The sequence below is a fragment of the Mobula hypostoma genome, chromosome 3 (genome assembly GCF_963921235.1).
Source record: "Mobula hypostoma chromosome 3, sMobHyp1.1, whole genome shotgun sequence".
Classification (NCBI taxonomy): domain Eukaryota; kingdom Metazoa; phylum Chordata; class Chondrichthyes; order Myliobatiformes; family Myliobatidae; genus Mobula; species Mobula hypostoma.
In genome coordinates, this window is record NC_086099.1 from 154,400,683 (window position 1) to 154,421,556 (window position 20,874).

Here is a 20,874-nt window from a genome sequence, read left to right on the forward strand (position 1 = left end):
GGCAAAGGGGATACGAGAGGATCATGGGACAGGAGGTCTGGGGAGAAAGAAAAGGGGGAGGGGTGGAAGCCCAGAGAATGGTCAAGGGGTATAGTGAGAGGAACAGAGGGAGAAAAAGAAGAGAGAGAAAAAGAATGTGTGTATATAAATAAATAAATATCAGATGGGGTATGAGGGGGAGGTGGGTCATTAGCGGAAGTTTGAGAAGTCAATGTTCATGCCATCAGGTTGGAGGCTACCCAGACGGAATATAAGGTGTTGTTCCTCCAACCTGGGTGTGGCTTCATCTTTACAGTAGAGGAGGCCATGGATAGACATGTCAGAATGGGAATGGGACGTGGAATTAAAATGTGTGGCCACTGGGAGATCCTGCTTTCTCTAACACTTCACCTGTGAGTCGACTGGGGTGATATACTGCGTCCGGTGCTCCCGATGTGGCCTTTTATATATTGGCGAGACCCGACGCAGACTGGGAGACCGCTTTGCTGAACATCTACGCTCTGTCCGCCAGAGAAAGCAGGATCTCCCAGTGGCCACACATTTTAATTCCACATCCCATTCCCATTCTGACATGTCTATCCACGGCCTCCTCTACTGTAAAGATGAAGCCACACTCAGGTTGGAGGAACAACACCTTATATTCCGTCTGGGTAGCCTCCAACCTGATGGCATGAACATCGACTTCTCTAATTTCCGCTAAGGCCCCACCTCCCCCTGGTACCCCATCTGTTACTCATTTTTATGCACACATTCTTTCTCTCACTCTCCTTTTTCTCCCTCTGTCCCTCTGAATATACCTCTTGCCCATCCTCTGGGTCCCCCCCCCCTTGTCTTTCTTCCCGGACCTCCTGTCCCATAATCCTCTCGTATCCCCTTTTGCCTATCACCTGTCCAGCTCTTGGCTCTATCCCTCCCCCTCCTGTCTTCTCCTATCATTTTGGATCTTCCCCTCCTCCTCCAACTTTCAAACCCCTTGCTCACTCTTCCTTCAGTTGGTCCTGACGAAGGGTCTCGGCCTGAAACGTCGACTGCACCTCTTCCTACAGATGCTGCTTGGCCTGCTGCGTTCACCAGCAACTTTGATGTGTGTTGCTTGAATTTCCAGCATCTGCAGAATTCCTGTTGTTTGCGTTTAAAGACATGTCGAGGTGAGTTGAACAGGTGTCATTTGTTCATTAGCATAGCTAACATTATTTAAACTAGCTGGCTAGCTGCTAAGGAGCTACCCTATTGAAGTCCTACGTAATGAGGCCAAACCCCCTGTAGACTTGCTTAAAGTTGTAATAGAATAAACATGATAATACAATATAATATAAGTACATATTTTAATGTCACATTTTCTGCATGTACCCAACTTGGTTTACAGATTAGACAAAATCACTAAACAAAGTATTACATACACCCTTGGGGGTCGACCGGGGGGGGGGGGTTGATATGGGGTTGCAGAAGGTGGGGGTGCTACCTTCCTGAAATGAGTTTTTGCAGGGTGGGATGTCTGTAAACCCCTATCGAAAATTAATTTGGACTATTCTCTGTAAAGAATCAAACAATGGGATTCAGAAGTAAAGTCTGTATGTATAATGGACACTGTACTAACTTGTGAAATTTGATAAGAATTCTAACTTCTAGAATTAAATGGGATCTGATAACAAATGACAGACATTTTAAACTGGGATTCCATGGCAAGTGATTGATGTGCTTGAATGGTGATTTCTGGTGGTAATGGAATAACTCAGAGGTTCATCCCTCAAGTCACGGCAGCCATTCAGGAGATCTCTGCAGTAGACAAGGACATTCATGTGGCGCATTCTAGGATGATGCGTTTTGCTTTTCTTACCTTCCCTGTCTTGCTATTATTAGCAATTTTTTTCCCACAGCATTTGGTGATTGTGTATCAAATGTTAGAACTGACACTGAAAATGATGGCGACCTTCCATTTCTATTCTGCTTTCTTCAAGCTTCACTGCTTGTATTTCTATCCTCCACATGACTGTTTGAAGGAACAAAGTCTCATCACCACATGGCTCTGTCCCTGCAGCAAACCTGTCTGACAATGTATAGACAAGCAGATTCTGAGCACTCATCATGTCTGGATGCTGGAGACATATAAAGCTGGCAGCAACGTGTTACTTTCCACTGACAAAAAGATGAATAGCAAATTAGATGGATTTTCTGTTACTCATTATTTTTAATAGACTTAACTCTGGGAAAGTATTTCAGGAACAACACTAGCTTAGGTTGAGAGGGTCTGTCTGTTCACACTTTTGGACAAAATCTGAGAGGAAAATCTATCTAGTACACAAATAGTAGGCCATTGCTGTAGGCAATAATTGCCAGCATTCACTTTGGGCTGTGTTCAATAATATCCCAGCACAGCAAATAACTTCAAATGTGTTCATATCTGGGTGCTGTGTACTATTTAAGGTAAACTGCTGCTTTGGGTTAGATAATAAACCAGTTTCTAATACATGGTGTTAAATGTTCTCATTAAGCCCATAAGCTGTAGGAGCAGAAGTAGGCCATTTGGCCCATCGAGCCTGCTCCATCATTAAATCATGGTTGACCCGTTTCCCTCTCAGCCCCAGTCTCCTGCCTTCTCCCCGAAACTCTTCATGCCCCGATTAATCAAGAATCTATCAACCTCTGCCTTAGGTATACTCAATGACTTGACCTCCAGAGACCAACTGTGGCAAAGAATTCCCTACATTCACCACTCTCTGACTAAAGAAATTCCTCCTCATCTCCGTTCTAAATGAAACATCTCTCTATTCTGAAGCTGTAATCTCTGATCCTAGACTCCCCCACCATAGGAAACATCCTCTCCGCATCCACTCCACAGAGGCCTTTCAACACTCTAACATTTCAATCTTGAAACATAGGTTTCAATGAGATCCCCCTCATTCTTCTGAATTCCAGTGAGTACAGGCCCAAAGCCATCAAACGCTCCTCGTATGATAAGCCTTTCAATCCCAGAATCAATTTCGGAGCCTCCTTTGAACCTTCTAGAAAGTCAGCACATCCTCTCTCAGCTAAGGGGCCTAAAACCACTCACAATACTCCAAATGCATTTATAAAGCCTCAACATTACATCCTTGCTTTTACATTCTAATCCTCTTGAAATGAATGCTAACATTACATTTGACTTCCTCACCACTGACTCAACCGACAAGTTTCCCTTTAGGGAATCCTACACAAGGATTCACAAGTCCCTTTTTACCTCAGATTTTTGGATTTTCTCTCCATGTAGAAAATAGTCTATGCTTTTATTTCTTCTATATAGATGTAAAACCATACAATTCCTGACACTGTATTCCATCTGCTCCTCTTTAATCTATCTAAGTCCTTCTGCAGTCTCTCTGCTTCTTCACATTACCCACCCCTCCACCTATCTTCATATCATTCGCAAACTTGACCAGAAAGCCAAAACTTTCATCATCCAAATCATTGACATATAACACAAAAAAGAAGGAGCCCCAACACAGATCCCTGTGGAAAACCACTAGTCACCGGCAGCCAACCAGGGAAGGTTTATTCCCACTCTTTTCCTCCTGCCAATCAGCCAATGCTCTATCCATGCTAATATATTTACTGTAAGACCATGGGCTGTTAACTTGTTTAGCAGCCTCATATGCAGCACCTAGTAAAATGCCTTCTGAAAATCCAAGTACACGACACCCACCAATTCTCCTTTGTCTAACGTGCTTGTTATTTCTTCAAACAATTCCAACAGATTTGTCAGGCAAGATTTTCTCTTAAGGAAACCAAGCTGACTTTGGCCTATTTTATTATGTGCCTCCAAGCAGCCCAGAACCACATCCATAATAATCAACTCCAACATCTTCTCAACCAGAGGTCTATAATTTCCTTTCTTCTGCCTCTCTCCCTTCTTGAAGAGTGGAGTGACATTTGCAATTTTCCAGTCCTCCAGAACCTTGCCAGAATGAATTGATCATTATTAATGTCTCCACAATCTCTTCAGTCACCCCTTTCCAGAATCCTGGGGTGTACACCATCTGGTCCAGGTGACTTATCTACCTTCAGACCTTGCTGTTTCCTGAGCACCTTCTCTCTGGTAATGGCAACTTCACTCACTTCTGACCTCCAACAATCTCAAAATTCCAGCATATTGCCAGTGTCTTCCACAGTAAAGACTGATGCAAAATACTTACTTAGTTTGTCTGCCATTTCCTTGTCTCCCATTAGTACCTCTCAGCATCATTTTCCAGTGGTTCGATATCTACTCTAGACACTCTTTTACACTTTATATATCTGAAGACACTTTTCTCATTGGTTCCTAGTGCCAAACTGCTTTTAAACTGAAAACTTCCCTCTAGCAATATTATTAGAACTTCTGCAGAGTTAATGCTGAACTACTATTTGTAAATGCTCTTCAGCATGAATACTTTCACTCAACTTAAAAGATGAATAACAACTTTAATGCTCTAAAAATCATATATTTCTTCTAATCTGAAGTATTAACTTAAAGGATTTGTAGTTCTTTGAAGAATGTAATATTTGAGCTATAATGTTGTTCCTATTGTTCTGCAGGAAGTCGGAAGCATCATTGGAAAGGTTAGTGCAGTTATTTTTAATTCTCTATCTTTCAGTTTTCAACATGTCTGAAGAAGGTTGCAGTCACTATATGAACATTTATTTTTCCCTTTATAGAAAGGAGAGACGGTGAAAAAGATGAGGGAGGAGGTAAGTTGAAGCTTGTTGCTCTTCAAAAGAAAACCAAGTTTTTTTGTGGTATTTGAACAATAACTTATTTTGATTCGTAGACTAGTGCAAGAATCAACATTTCAGAGGGATCTTGTCCAGAGCGCATTGTAACAATAACAGGCCCAACAGATACCATTTTCAAGGCCTTTTCGATGATAGCAAACAAATTTGAAGAGGTAAGCAAGCATGCGTTTTACATTCAATTTTGAAATAAATAGTTTACTCATTTTTAAGACTTTGGGCACTGCTGAGGCTTAGCAATTTTTGTTTGTTGTTAGCTGCCCTGTGAGAAAGTGGTAATCAGTCACCACCTTGTACTGCTGTTGTCCTTCTGGTGAAGGTGCTCCAGCATTCTCACTGGGGAGTGGTTCAGGATTTGGAGCTGTGATGATGAAAGGAATGAGATAGATTTCCATTTCAGGATGGTGTGCAACTTGGGATTGTTCATTAGATTGGCAGGAGAAATAGTCAGAAGTAAAAAAAAAATGATTTTACGTAGTAGATCAATTCTCTACTCATGGTGGTAATGATATACGTGACCTAGTTGGTCTTGGGATAATTGGAGATAAATTATCCATCTCTTGTATAGCATTTTGACTTAATTTTGATTTATAGATATCAGAAACTGATGAATACAAAGCAGCAGACTGTGATACCAGTGCGGTCTCCAAAATGCCATTGCTTGCCAAGCCTAAGACGGCTGACAAATGGTGAATGGTGTGGAAAAAGTGCCAGGAAACAGCCAGCCCTCCATGCACCTTAACTCTTAGGGCACAGTCAGCCCTGAGTTCACTTTAACTCATTGTTGGTCACTGTCCTCAGGAGAAGAGAATTTTATGCTTTCTACATTATACCAATGAATAAATTTATTAACAAAGGCTTTACTGACATGTACTAATGAATTTAGACATTACTGTTGTGTATTGCTAAATACTAACTGCTTTTTATAAACTTGAGGCAAAGTTACATTTTCTATTGAATATTTATAAAAAAAAACTTTGTTTCATTGATATGTGCGAATAATAATATGCACCAAAGGGTGTTCATAGTACCAAGAACTATCTTATTAACAAAATCAACAATAATATTTAAGCATGTTCTACACAAAAAAAATTACCTAATTATTACAGACAGAGTTTAAAAATATTAGGTTGCACGTGATCTTGAATTGGATTGAATGAGTCAATATTTTGCAGCATCCATTCCATGAATTAAAGCCATTCATTGTTTCTAAAAGGCCTTGTGCTTGTGGGTGCTTATATTATTGGAACTGCCATTAAGGTTTATAAAAGTGGTGTCCACAAACTGCCTAATTATGCCTTACCATTCAGCTTAATTCTACCTTTTCAGTCTGATGCTTGTTGTTGAGGTTTGAGTATGTCACGAAACAAAAGCTTTATACAGTTATGTTCAAAAGTAACACATTTGAACTGCATTTTTGCTTTTTTTCTTCCTACTTTCGTTGTTAAATATCAAAAATGAAATACTGCCAAATTTTTCTAATTGCAATTACAAATTAGTTAGGCTTCTTAACTAAAATTATTGACTGGGAATTCATTTTAAAGGTGAGCAGCACACCTGCCTTGGCTATGGATTTGGTGCTCAGACATGTCATCAAACAAGTCCTAGACTTTTGTGGAACTACTGCAAATACAAAAAGTTCTAAGTGGCAGATGCCAGCATTTCTATCACTTTGCAAATCACTGGACTCCATATGGAGTTAGTAGTTAAGATCAGCTAAGTTAAGAGTGTATAATGTGTCAATAGCAAGGGGGCATGCTCAGCAGGGTACATTAACTACCCTTAACTGCAGGGCTGTCAGTTTGTTTCAGCAGACAAGAAAAATTCCCTTTATTCCACCCATCCCTGTAGATGGAACAAACTCACATAGAGTCTATGGTTTCAAAGTTCACCATATACAACCCTGAGTTTCATTTTATTCTGGGCATACTCAATAAGTCCATAATAGAATAATAACTCGTATAGAATCAATGAAAAGCTGCACCAACTTGGGTGTTCAACCAGTGGGCAAAAGTCAACAAATTGTGCAAATACAAAAAGAAAGTAATAAGCAATAAATATCGAGAATATGAGACAAAGCATCCTTAAAAGAGAGTCAGTAGGTTGTGGGAACATTTCAATGTTGGGGCAAGTAAAGTTGAGTGAAGTTTATCTGCTTTGGTTCAAAAGCCTGATGGTTAAGGGGTAATAACCTTTCCTGAACCTGGTGGTGTGAGTCCTGAGAATCCTCTACCTTCTTCCTGATAGCAGTAGTGAGAAGACAACATGTACTGGGTGGTGGGGGGGGAGGGGGGTCACTGGTGATGAATGCTGTTTTCCTGCAACATCATTTTGTGTAGATGAGCTTTTTGTGATAGACTGGGCCATAGACTGGGCCATATCCACTACTTTTTGTAGAATTTTCCATTCAAGGGCATTGGTATTTCCATATCAGGCTGTGATGCAGCCGGTCAATATACTCTCCCCTATGCATCTGTAGAAGTTTGTCAAAGTTTTAGTGTCATGCCAAATCTCCGTATACTCCTAAGGAAGTAGAGGCGCTCCCATGCTTTGTTCGTTATTACACTTATATGCTGGGCCCAGGACAGGTCTTCCAAAATAATAACACAAAGGAATTTAAAGTTGCTAACTCTCTCTACCTCTGATCTTCTAATGAGGACTTGGCTCATGGACTTCTAGTTTCCTCTTCCTGAAGTCAATGTTCAGCTCCTTGGTCTTGCTGACATTGAGTACCGTTACAACGAACTTCCTCTTTATTCCAAACTGACATCAACAGGGGATTCACTCATCCTGGAATGAATGCTTCCTGATCCAAAGTTTTCCTTAGTCTTGTACTATTTCTTATCTACTTTTCCTCCCACTATCTCTAGCTCACATGTACTGTGTCTATATAAGCCTTTTGCAGTGTCAAGCTTCAGCACCTACAGTATGTGCTACATGAGCTATCAAGCACAATTGCTTCATCTGTTATGTGAGCCAGGCGCAATTTGAACTTTACTTTATGAGTATGATGGCAAGCTTTTGTCCTGGAGTTTATGAAATAGTTGTTAGCCTGCTAACCGGGCATAAGTTCACTATAGTTCACTTCACCCTGTGGTTCGTGGTTCAAGTTGGTTTTTCTCTGCCTGGCGCCAAACCTGCAGAGTTCCCATTTATCTCTCTGCTCCACAGTCATCACCCTGATCTCTACTATAGTACTACAGAGCTATTTCACCATTCCCTAATGCAATCCCTCTTCCCCATTCTCTCTGCTCCTAAATCAACTTGTTACTCTCTCTTCTGGGTTCTGATAAAGGGTCTTGGACCTGAAACGTTAAATATTGCTTTTATATCGATGTTGCCTGACCTGCTGAGTGTTCCCAATAATTTGATTTTATTTCAAATTTTCTGCACCTGTAGTTCTTTTTTTTAATTTTTATTTTGCCTTCTTGTAGCCATGTGTCTTTAATGGTTATCAAATCATAGCCACTTGCCAATAGTGATTTATGGTGTTGGTTCATTGATTTTATTTGAGTTGCTATGTGCATTTAGATACAGACATCTTACTTTTGTCATTTTAACTCCTTTGCAAATACTAATATCATCTGCCAGTATATAATACCCCCATTTGCTTCTTTTCACACCCTCCTCTTTCACTTATGCTTTTCCTCTTTTTCCAACAATGCCCATATCCTGAACATAAATGAATAAATGAATAAACAAATGCATTGGGACCATTGGGACTCCTGTCATGTGTTTTTGGAAATACATTGCAAAAATTGATTTCTTCTTTATACACAATACAAATGGTTTGGAAGCTATTGGTATGTGAGTCTGCTATTAAGAAAATATATCTTCATTTAAATTCAATAATGTGTTGTAATCATCTTGCCCCTGTGTTTCAACTTTTTAAATAATGTGTTACTTTTCCACATATACACCGTGGCCCAAGTTTCAGAGGAATCGTTGGCATTTCCCAATGTAACTCAAGCAGCTTTGGGATATACATGAAAACTTGGATGTTCCAAAGTTGTGGTCAGCTGCTCAACATTATTTCTCTGACTGAACTCTAATTTTCAATTCTATTCGGATCACTGGGGTGCCCAGGGCATTGTAAATTTAGATTCTTTTATAATTGCTTGAGTGTTTTTGTGTCTTGGTTCTTTTTAAGTTTTTAATTGAATTCTTACAGTTTTTGAATCTTTCTGAGCATTGCAAACATTTAGGTTATTTTGGAAAAATGTGTTAGTTTTGAGCAAGCTGAAGGCTTAGCAAAGCTGCTTGTCAATAATTTTTTTCACCTTTGTTATGGTCCTGCCTCATTTTGATCACCCCATATAATGCAGTTGATCTTCAGGAAGCTTGTCTCCTAGTGAGCCTTGCCCATGATAGGATACAAACTCAGCTTCCTCATCTTCTGTAGCTTGAATTGTGAACTTTATTCAGAAATTATTGGATCCCTGCTGACTACAAATTCTAGCCCGCTGACTCTCTGCCATTTGTATCAATTCTGTGAGTATTCATATTTTATAAAATACAGAATGCACTTCTGTCATCGTTCCTGGCAGCTGTATTTGGTGTAATCCCAGATATTCTGAATAGAAGATTAGATTTAAATGGAATGATAAATCCTTTACTAATTCTAACTGACGTTTTTAATCACAGGATGTAAATGCTTCAATGACAAGTAGTCCAGTGGCCAGCAAACCACCTGTGACATTACGCCTGGTTGTTCCAGCAAGCCAATGTGGCTCTCTCATAGGCAAAGGTGGTTCAAAGATCAAAGAAATACGTGAGGTAATGCCTCAGAAACATATACTCAATAGCCACTTTATTAGGTACACCTGAACACCTGCCCGCTAATGGAAGTATCTAATCAGCCAATTACGTGGCAGCACCTCAATGCAGAAAAGCATGCAGATATGGTCAAGAGGCTCAGTGATTGGAATGGGGAAGAAATGTAATCAAAGTGACGTAGGAATGGCTTGAGTATCTCAGAAACTGCTGATCTCCTGGGATTTTTACGTACAACAGTCTCTAGAGTTTTACAGAGAATGTTGCAAATGACCAAAAATAAAATCAACACAAGAAAATTTGCAGATGCTGGAATTTCAAGCAACACACATAAAAGTTGTTGGTGAACGCAGCAGGCCAGGTAGCATCTCTAGGAAGAGATACAGTCGACGTTTCGGGCCGAGACCCTTCGTCAGGACTAACTGAAAGAAGAGCTAGTAAGAGATTTGAAAGTGGGAGGGGGAGGGGGAGATCCAAACTGATAGGAGAAGACAGGAGGGGGAGGGATGGAGCCAAGAGCTGGACAGTTGATTGGCAAAAGGGATATGAGAGGATCATGGGACAGGAGGCCTAAGGAGAAAGAAAGAGTGAGGGGGGAAGGCCAGAGAATGGGCAAGGGGTATAGTGAGAGGGACAGAGGGAGAAAAAGGAGAGAGAGAAAAAGAATGTGTGTATATAAATAAATAAATAACGGATGGGGTACGAAGGGGAGGTGGGGCATTAGCGGAAGTTTGAGAAGTCAATGTTCATGCCATCAGGTTAGAGGCTACCCAGACGGAATATAAGGTGTTGTTCCTCCAACTTGAGTGTGGCTTCATCTTGACAGTAGAGGAGGCAGTGGATAGACATATCAGAATGGGAATGGGACGTGGAATTAAAATGTGTGGCCACTGGGAGATCCTGCTTTCTCTGGCGGACCGAGTGTAGGTGTTCAGCAAAACAATCTCCCAGTCTGCGTCGGGTCTCGCCAATATATAGAAGACCACATCGGGAGCACCAGACGCAGTATATCACCCCAGCCGACTCACAGGTGAAGTGTTGCCTCACCTGGAAGGACTGACTGGGGCCCTGAATGGTGGTAAGGGAGGAGGTGTAAGGGCATGTGTAGCACTTGTTCCGCTTACAAGGATAAGTGCCAGGAGGGAGATTGGTGGGGAGGGATGGGGGGGAACTAATGGACAAGGGAGTCGCGTAGGGAGCGATCCTTGCGGAAGGCAGAGAGAGGAGGAAGGGAAAGATGTGCTTAGTGGTGGGATCCTGTTGGAGGTGGCGGAATTTACGGAGAATTATATGTTGGACCCAGAGACTGGTGGGGTGGTAGGTGAGGACAAGGTGAACCCTATTCCTAGTGAGGTGGCGGGAGGATGGAATGAGAGCAGATGTGCGTGAAATGGGGGAGATGCGTTTGAGAGCAGAGTTGATAGTGGAGGAAGGGAAGCCCCTTTCTTTAAAAAAGGAGGACATCTCCTTCGTCCTGGAATGAAAAGCCTCATTCTTAGAGCAGATGCAGCGGAGACGGAGGAATTGAGAGAAGGGGATGGCATTTTTGCAAGAGGCAGGGTGAGAAGAGGAATAGTCCAGATAGCTGTGAGAGTCAGTAGGCTTATAGTAGACATCAGTAGATAAGCTGTCTCCAGAGATAGAGACAGAAAGATCTTGAAAGGGAAGGGAGGTGTCGGAAATGGACCAGGTAAACTTGAGGGCAGAGTGAAAGATGGAGGCAAAGTTAATGAAGTCAACGAGCTCAGCGTGCGTGCAGGAAGCAGCGCCAATGCAGTTGTCGATGTAGCAAAGGAAAAGTGGGGGACAGATACCAGGATAGTTTTGGAACATAGACTGTTCCATAAAGCCAACAAAAAGGCAGGCATAGCTGGGACCCATATGGGTGCCCATGGCTACACCTTTAGTTTGGAGGAAGTGGGAGGAGCCAAAGGAGAAATTATTAAGAGTAATGACTAATTCCGCTAGATGGAGCAGAGTGGTGGTAGAGGGGAACTGGTTAGGTCTGAAATCCAAAAAGAAGCAGAGAGCTTTGAGACCTTCCTGACGGGGGATGGAAGTATATAGAGACTGGACATCCATGGTGAAAATAAAGCAGTGGGGGCCAGGGAACTTAAAATCATCGAAAAGTTTCAGAGCATGAGAAGTGTCACGAACATAGGTAGGAAGGGATTGAACAAGGGGGGATAAAACAGTATCGAGGTATGCAGAAATGAGTTTAGTGGGGCAGGAGCAAGCTGAGACAATGGGTCCACCTGGACAGGCATTTTTTTGGATCTTGGGTAGGAAGTAGAAACGGGAAGTGTGGGGTGTGGGAAATAGAAGGTTGGTGGCAGTGGATGGGAGATCCCCTGAGCGGATAAAGTCCGTGATGGTGTGGGAGACAATGGCCTGGTGCTCCTTAGTGGGGTCATGATCGAGGGGTAAGTAAGAGGAGGAGGGTTGAAGACGGGAGAAGGAGTCATTGGTGGGGGTGGGAGAGTCCTTGCTGAAGAAGTAGGCTCGAAGACGGAGCCGGCAGAAGAAGAGTTCAGCGTCATGGCGAACGCGGAACTCGCTGAGGTGTGGGCGAAGGGGGGCAAAGGTGAGGCCCTTACTGAGGACAGAGCGTACCCCACTCCAACCCTCCCCTCTCCACTGACACCCCCAGCCTCCCCCCCTTCCCCTTCTGATCCGAGCTTTCAAGATACCAGCCTTGAACTCCATGCTGGGTCTTCATGTGCTGCTACTGATGCTGAACTCTTCTTCCGCCGGCTCCGTATTCGAGCCTACTTCTTCGGCAAGGACTCTCCCACCCCCACCGATGACCCCTTCTCCCGTCTTCAACCCTCCTACTCTTCATGGACACCCCGCTCTGGTCTTCTGCCCGCTCTGGATCTCTTTATTGCTAACTGCCGACGGGACATCAACCGTCTCGACTTCACCACACCTTGTTCCCATTCCAACCTCACTCCTTCCGAACGTTCTGCTCTCCACTCCCTCCGCACCAATCCTAACCTTACTATAAATCCCGCCGATAAGAGGGGTGCTGATGTGGTCTGGCGCACTGACCTCTACCTTGCCAAGGCACAGTGACAACTCGCAGATACCTCCTCTTATTTACCCCTCAATCATGACCCCACTAAGGAGCACCAGGCCATTGTCTCCCACACCATCACCAACCTTATCTGCTCAGGGGAGCTCCCAACTGCTGCTACCAACCATATAGTTCCCACACCCCGCAACTTCCCGTTTCGACCTCCTACCCAAGATCCACAAACCTGCCTGTCCAGGTAGGCCCATTGTCTCAGCTTGCTCCTGCCCCACCAAACTCATTTCTGTATACCTCGACACTGTTTTATCCCAGCTTGTTCAATCCCTTCCTACCTATGTTCGTGACACTTCTCACGCTCTGAAACGTTTCGATGATTTTAAGTTCCCTGGACCCCACCGCTTTATTTTCACCATGGATGTCCAGTCTTTATATACTTCCATCCCCCATCAGGAAGGTCTCAAAGCCCTCCGCTTCTGTTTGGATTCCCCTCTACCACCACTCTGCTCCATCTAGCGGAATTAGTCATTACTCTTAATAATTTTTCCTTTGGCTCCTCCCACTCTCTCCAAACTAAAGGTGTAGCCATGGGCACCCATATGGGTCCCAGCTATCCCTGCCTTTTTGTTGGCTTTGTGGAACAATCCATGTTCCAAACCTGTTCTGGTATCTGTCCCGCACTTTTCCTTTGCTATATCGACGACTGCATTGGCGCTGCTTCCTGCACGCATACAGAGCTCGTTGACTTCATTAACTTTACCTCCAACTTTCACCCTGCCCTCAAGTTTACCTGGTCCATTTCCAACACCTCCCTCCCCTATTTAGATCTTTCTGTCTTTATCTCTGGAGACAGCTTATCTATTGATGTCTACTGTAAGCCTACTGACTCTCACAGCTATCTGGACTATTCCTCTTCTCACCCTGCCTCTTGCAAAAATGCCATCCCCTTCTTGCAATTCCTGAAAAGGATGAGGCTTTTCATTCCAGGACGAAGGAGATGTCCTCCTTTTTTAAAGAAAGTGGCTTCCCTTCCTCCACCATCAACTCTGCTCTCAAATGCATCTCCCCTATTTCACGCACATCTGCTGTCACTCCATCCTCCCGCCACCCCACTAGGAATAGGGTTCCCCTTGTCCTCACCTACCACCCCACCAGCCTCCAGGGGTCCAACATATAATTCTCTGTAACTTCCGCCACCTCCAACGGGATCCCACCACTAAGCACATCTTTCCCTCCCCCCCCCGCTTTCCACAGGAATCGCTCCCTACGCGACTCCCTTGTCCATTCGTTCCCCCCCATCCCACCCCACCGATCTCCCTCCTGGCGATTATCCTTGTAAGCGGAACAAGTGCTACACATGCCCTTACACTTCCTCCCTTACCACCATTCAGGGCCTCAGACAGTCCTTCCAGGTAAGGCGACACTTCACCTGTGAGTCGGCTGGGGTGATATACTGCGTCCGGTGTTCCCGATATGGCCTTCTATATATTGGCGAGACCCAACGCAGACTGGGAGATCGTTTCGCTGAACACCTACGCTGTCTGCCAGAGAAAGCAGGATCTCATAGTGGCCACTCATTTTAATTCCACGTCCCATTCCCATTCTGATATGTCTGTCCACGGCCTCCTCTACTGTAAAGATGAAGCCACACTCAGGTTGGAGGAACAACACCTTATATTCCGTCTGGGTAGCCTCCAACCTGATGGCATGAACATTGACTTCTCAAACTTCCGCTAATGCCCCACCTCCCCCTCATACCCCATCTGATATTTATTTATTTATATACACACATTCTTTTTCTCTCTCTTCTTTTTCTCCCTCTGTTCCTCTCACTATACCCCTTGACCATTCTCTGGGCTTCCCCCCCTCCCCCTTTTCTTTCTCCCCGGACCTCCTGTCCCATGATCCTCTCATATCCCCTTTGCCAATCAACTGTCCAGCTCTCGGCTCCATCCCTCCCCCTCCTGTCTTCTCCTATCATTTTGGATCCCCCCCCCCCACTTTCAAATCTCTTACTAGCTCTTCATCCAGTTAGTCCTGACGAAGGTTCTCAACCCGAAAGTATCTCTTCCTAGAGATGCTGACTGGCCTGCTGTGTTCACCAGCAACTTTTATGTGTGTTAAAAAAAAAACATAACGTGAGTGGCAGTTCTGTAGATGAAAACTCCTTGTTAATGAGGGAGGTCAGAGGAGATTGGCCAGACTGGTTCAAGCTGAAAAGAAGGTGACAATAATTCAAATAACCATAGTATAAGAGGTACCTAATAAAGTGGCCACTGAGTGTATGTACCTTTATCCAAATACAGGGGAAGAAAGTGGATACATCTTATTGTTTGATGACTATATTGTGATTTACAACAATCTGAACAAAATTTAAATCTGTCCATCTCTATTCTGACAACAGAAATTTTAATTTGTTGTTCCCAGCTGCATGGCAAATGACTATGTGTTACCTCTTCCTCTCATCTTTCCAAGCACATCTCATACACATAACGTTTCCACTCCACCTCTTGCAGTAGGATGTAGCGATCATAACCGGGGAATCAGCAGGCAGCTGGCCACCCTCGCACACCAGGTAGCAGCAACACATTCATGTCTGGCAGTACATGTGGCCTACTGAAGAGTACCATTTAAAGACTGAACCCTGACAATAGTCAGCAGAAGGATGAGTCAACAGATGCTGGGTATTGAGCCATAAATGATCAATAAAAATGAATTGACAATTCAGAGATAGTGGTGTACACTGAAAGCATGCATGGATGATCTAATGTTGCATCCAATGTCCACTGTTACATGTGGTTATTACAATTAAGGAGGGATACAATTTCCAGTACTGGCTTCAATTAACTTATTTGATCTTCAAGGTTTTTTGCATTGATTTATGGTGGACATTGCACTCGCGTACCATTACTGGGCATTGTGTTCAACATACAAGTGCTTCACTCTTCGTGCAAATACAAAGCCCAACCAAGTTAATTTACGTCACTGTTGTATTCCCATGACTCATCTGGTCTTTCTATAAATTCCACACATGCGCTTAGGATCTTTAATTTGAGTGACATCAAATCTATACACGCTTGCTGCTGAAAGGACAAACTCTGATTGTGGTCATTGAGGAAATAAAGGTGAATAGTAATGCTGGACTGTTTTATATTAGACGCAATATTGCAACCTTTATGTTACATTACACGTTGTTGAATCTTGCAGACTACAATGATTTTAGTAATATAGGTAAACTGATCTATGTGCAGATTTTAGTCACGCATAATTATGATATCCTTAGTGTAGTTATATTATGCTTACATTCCTGACTTTACTAACTCTAGTGGAATTTAAAATTCATTTTTTCTCTATTGCATTATCACTAAAGCACACTTACAATCCCAGAAATTCTAATTTTAACTCTCAAAGTTTTACAGAATTATTCTTAAATCAAAAAGAATGATTGCAATTTAAGGTAAGATAAGGACGATTGAACATTTATTATATACTTAGATGCATTTGGAACATTTTTCATGTTAAAATTTCTGAATGTCAAAATACTGAATTAATTCATTCTAGATGTTTAGAAAGTACTTCTTATGTAGTATGTAATTATAAATCGAAGTTGTCATTTAACTCCTTATTGTATGAATTAATGCATTAATTCACTTCTGTTTATAGACCACAGGTGCCCAGGTGCAGGTAGCAGGTGATATGCTTCCAAACTCCACAGAGCGGACAGTTACTATTTCTGGCACTCCAGATGCGATCGTTCAATGTGTAAAACAGATCTGTGTGGTGATGCTTGAGGTATGACATTTAGAGAAATGTGAAACCTTCCTTTAGCTTTGAACTTTGCATTCACGAACTTGAATAGTAATTATACAAGTATTAATATTATCAGTGATAAAACTCAACTACTATCAGCTCATGTAACTAACCTAGAAGATGGATTTGTTAAATCCTAAAATTTGTTATCATTACTCATAATGATAGTTAATGCTTTCAACTGTTTTATGAGACTAGTTACAAAAGCAAGAAAAATACCTTTCTACTTAGTAAGAAGATATATAAGTAAAATATTCTTCTATTGCTTTATGTTCCTTCTCTTTAGTCCCCACCCAAAGGTGCCACCATTCCCTATCGCCCAAAGCCTGCCTCTGCACCCGTCATATTTGCAGGTGGCCAGGTAAGAGCAGACAACATTTTGACTTCTGCGGGAAACCACAGCATCTTGGCCCACCATCAGCCACCACCTGTTAGTTTTTCAAATTTTTTCTGTCTTCTCTCTTGTATTAAGTACTAAATTAGAATTTGAGTATGCCTATATCTTATTGGTGCAGGGGAAGACTAATAACTTAATTTCTGCTGAAAATTGTATTTTTAAAGTATTTTTCTTAATGTTACAACCATTTTAATTTGTTTGTCTGTTCTAACATAGTGAATGAAGTGGCTTTAATGTTATCAGTGAATTTATGGATTCTCCCTTTATATTATTGGCATTTATATTATTATTGGCAATATTAGTCTTTCCTTACCAGAAATAATGGCTGTTAGATCACAGAATTAAGAAAACAAGATGCATGTTTTATTATCTTTTTTAATTTTTGCATTTTAAATATAACTATTTTTCTAAGTAGCATGTGTTCTATTTTGTGGAATTGATTGCCCTTATATGTTGGATATGCAGTATTTCATTAACTATCAACTCCAATATTTCAATGAATAAATGTGTGGCATATGTTCTAAACAAGCAGCAAAGTATTATTGCCTCTGTGTTAAAAGAATGTATTGAGTTTTCACCTTACAAATTTTAACAGTTGTCAATTTTCTAAAACAGTATTTTCTTAAGTGGGTATGTATCATGCAGAGCAGGGAAATTCTACATTCAGTTCTAGATCTGCAATGAATTTGGAGGAAGATGGTGCCAGTGAACAACGTGACCAAGGTGAAATCCTCCAAGATGGTTCCTGAAACAACTACTTTTCTGTCTTCTTTTACTTTCCAATGTGGTTCTGCTACTGTTGGAGCCTGTGATCTACAGTTTGGTAGTATGTTTTTGAGCCGATTGAGCAATCTGGTGCTTTGTTCTCTCTGAGGATATTCTTTGAGGCATGCAGCCTCAAGGCCAAGAAGCCCGGAGATGGGGTGTTAGCCCAAGATTGACTTCCATTTCTTGCTGAAAAAGATTGAAATCATCAAGGCGAGTGTAGAAGGCGAAGGGGGTCTAGCAGCCTCTCATTCACTGCTGCCAGAGGAAGGTTTCTGTATGTAATGGTCTCTCCCTCGGCGCTGTCGGAGAATGATGCCAGAATTCTGGGTCCTGGGCAAGATTTAGTTGACATGGTTTGGAGATTGGACGCTGTAGTTCCCGTTATGATGTGTTTCTGATTTCTGGTTACTTCTTTTTGTTTGTTGTCGTTTTGAGTGATTTTGAATCGGGCGGCCTGCAGGTATTGAACACTGAGCTGAACTGAATACACCTGGACTCTTTTGATTTTATATTTTATATTCTGTATTTTTCATTCTTCTTTTTGTTGCCGTTTGCATGATTTGTTTTTATTTTGCGCGTGGGGAGGGGGTTGATGTATTTCTTTCAACAGGTTCTGTGTTTTTTTTTGTTTCGTGGTTGACTGTGGAGAAGACGAATCTCAGGGTCGTATACTGCTTACATACCTTGATAACAAATGTACTTTGAATCTTTGAGTTCTCTGGATGGATACAATTGCTCTCAGTATCCTCAAGCTATAGGTGAAAAGAAAGATAATTCCTGTTTGCATGGACTTCAGATTAAGGAGGAAAGTTTTAGCCTGAGATTCCTCCCAGTTGAAAGCTGCTTTTTCATCAGGAATCCCTTGGGAATGAGAATTCGGGATTTATGGGTTTTAAGGTGGCTAATGAAGCTGGGCGGGAAATGCCAACTCTTTCACAGACGGGGCAGGAGGCAGCTGGCTGAGTTTGTAAGGTGGTGCCCTCATTCTGTTGCTTATTCAGGCTTCTGTGCTCACTCGATGTATGGCCTTGAGAGTCGCCATACCCCTTCTCTACTTTGAGAAGTCAGGGACCAGCTTCCAAGGTGTCAATGGGAATTTGCACATCTTCAAAGAAACATATCATTGGATTATTTTTCTCTCTCTATCTGCTAATCTCTTCCCGTGATAGAGCTTGGATGAGAACATGTTTTTCGCGATTATGGTGCCTGGCGTGGGAACAATGTGACCTGCCCAACATAGTCGACTGAGAGTAACCTGCACCTATGTTGGGAGAAGCACTGACATTAGTTTGCTTATTCTTCCAGTAAATTTGGAGGCACGTGCTCCAGCATTGCCAACCCCAATCGTACAGAATATATTGTAATTCATGGGATCAAGGAACAGGAAAACAAAAGAAGATTGGTGCAAATATCTGCAAAGTTTGACTGAACTCTTCCCTATCCCAAAGAACAAGCTTATTCCATTAAGATAATTATTTTTAATTGCTTTAAAATTAAACTGTAGTCGTTTAGTTTTAAATCAGCTTATTATTTTGTATTTGGTTTTTGTTATTGTTTTTCATTTTTGTGTTTTTTTTAAGTGCATAGATAAGTTTAATTGTACATTTTAACCTCTTGTTTTAGGCATACACAGTTCAGGGACAGTATGCAATTCCTCATCCAGACGTGAGTTCTGTGCACTAAAATCATTGCCCTCTTACTTATTTGTACTGGGCAGCATTTACTTTCTGTTTTCAACAAGTAGATGACAGTTTTCTCTGGTCTTTTCTTTGTGTAGTGTGGTAATAATATTGAGTGTTAACTATTTGAAGTTTACTTTTATAATATATATGTTTGTTAGAAAGTACGTTGGCCCAGATACAAATCATTGACTCTTGTATGATAATATGTCAGGCTTAGTTAATCATTCAACTGTAAATCATATTTAAGATTTAACAATAGTTTTTAATGTAAAGCAGTAGAAATGTCATTAAATTTGCTTTTTAATATAAACTGATTCTTTTAAGCTATGTATTTAAGTTAACTGATTCTGTTTTTGTTTAAGAAATACGGTTTCTGTATTCTGATATAATTCCATTTGATTGGTTAGCTCTAATTTCCCATCCTGCCCTGCAGTTGACCAAGCTTCACCAGTTGGCTATGCAGCATACCCCTTTTACTCCCCTTGGGCAGACCACCCCTGGTTTCCCTGGTACGTACCCTTGACACCCTGGGGATGTCCTTTCTCAAAGCAACTTTATCTCCCATGGTCATTATATCAATTAAATGTGGTCAATGACAAGCTTTCCTGTTGTCACATACGTATAAGCTGTGACTAATTTTATAATCACCCTTGTAATAAGTTCTATCATTAATAGTTATCCATTGCTGTCTTGTACCTTTGTTAAGAGCTTCTTGTTTTTTTTTAAAAAAACAAGTGTAGCATCATTTGAATGTAATGTTTCTGTTATTTCTTCCAATGTTTCTAAATTATGTCTTGTTTAATGTGTTCCCTAAATTTAATTTTGTCCTAGTATTAAGAACTTATGTAATAACAGAACTTTGATATTCTCATTAACATACATCTGTTGCATGTTACATGAAAAGGTTGTGTATGCTATAGGCAGAAATAATTTAAGCCTGCTGAACAGTTTTTCTCTTTACTTGTTCTGTTTAATTTCCTTTTAGGGTATGACTGTTTGAATTTGTGCTTCTATCAAAATAGTTTCCGTTCTAATTCTTAACATTAACACTTGCTGTCCCCCTCATCATTCTTACTTTCATTCTCCTTTCGTAGAGTTTCCTTTTACCCCTTCAAATTATACCCTTGTCAGATATATTATTTATCCTTTTCACCTGAAATGCCATCTGGTAGTTTTATATCTGTCTTCTTTCTTTACACGTTCTCTGTATGTCATTTTTCCTCCCGCATCTAGAATTCTTCTTTTTGTTTGAACCTTCATTATTATTCTATAATATTGTGTTTTTATTTCTAAAATCCTTTGTAGCTTTTTCTTTCAATCTCTGTCACTTATTCTTTGTTGTTGCTTCTCTCTATCAGTGCTTTAAATCCTTTAAGGAGTCCTTGTTTTTAGATGTCTGCCTAGCGGGTGGTTATAATAGATTTCCTTTGTTGTCCTACCAACAGGACTGGATGCTACAGCTCAGAGCAGTTCCCACGAGCTTACTGTTCCAAATGATGTAAGTGCTCCTAAATCATCTACACTGTAACTTCTTGTGCCTTCTTTTGCCAATCATTAAATTTATAGATTCTTCACTGTAAATAATAACAACCTGCAAACATGTTATCTGTTGTTGCAGTACATTAAAAAAAATTAAAATGGTGAAAAAGCAACCAACTGTTCTTATCAAT

General features: G+C 41.4%; 1 protein-coding gene across 11 annotated transcripts in view; it reads left to right on the plus strand.

Moving 5' to 3' along the window:
• zgc:110045 (uncharacterized protein LOC664755 homolog) overlaps nt 1–20,874 on the plus strand; it is a 217,194-nt gene that overhangs the window by 171,607 nt on the left and 24,713 nt on the right. For 9 of the 11 annotated variants that reach the window (XM_063043930.1, XM_063043929.1, XM_063043928.1 and 6 more), the window contains 9 exons: nt 4,549–4,572; nt 4,669–4,701; nt 4,782–4,898; nt 9,388–9,519; nt 16,211–16,339; nt 16,644–16,787; nt 19,146–19,187; nt 19,638–19,713; nt 20,650–20,702. In XM_063043930.1, the coding sequence (XP_062900000.1) occupies nt 4,549–4,572; nt 4,669–4,701; nt 4,782–4,898; nt 9,388–9,519; nt 16,211–16,339; nt 16,644–16,787; nt 19,146–19,187; nt 19,638–19,713; nt 20,650–20,702 (750 nt within the window). The remainder of the gene's footprint in view (nt 1–4,548; nt 4,573–4,668; nt 4,702–4,781; nt 4,899–9,387; nt 9,520–16,210; nt 16,340–16,643; nt 16,788–19,145; nt 19,188–19,637; nt 19,714–20,649; nt 20,703–20,874) is intronic. The other 2 variants (XM_063043935.1, XM_063043936.1) reach the window with 2 other exon arrangements.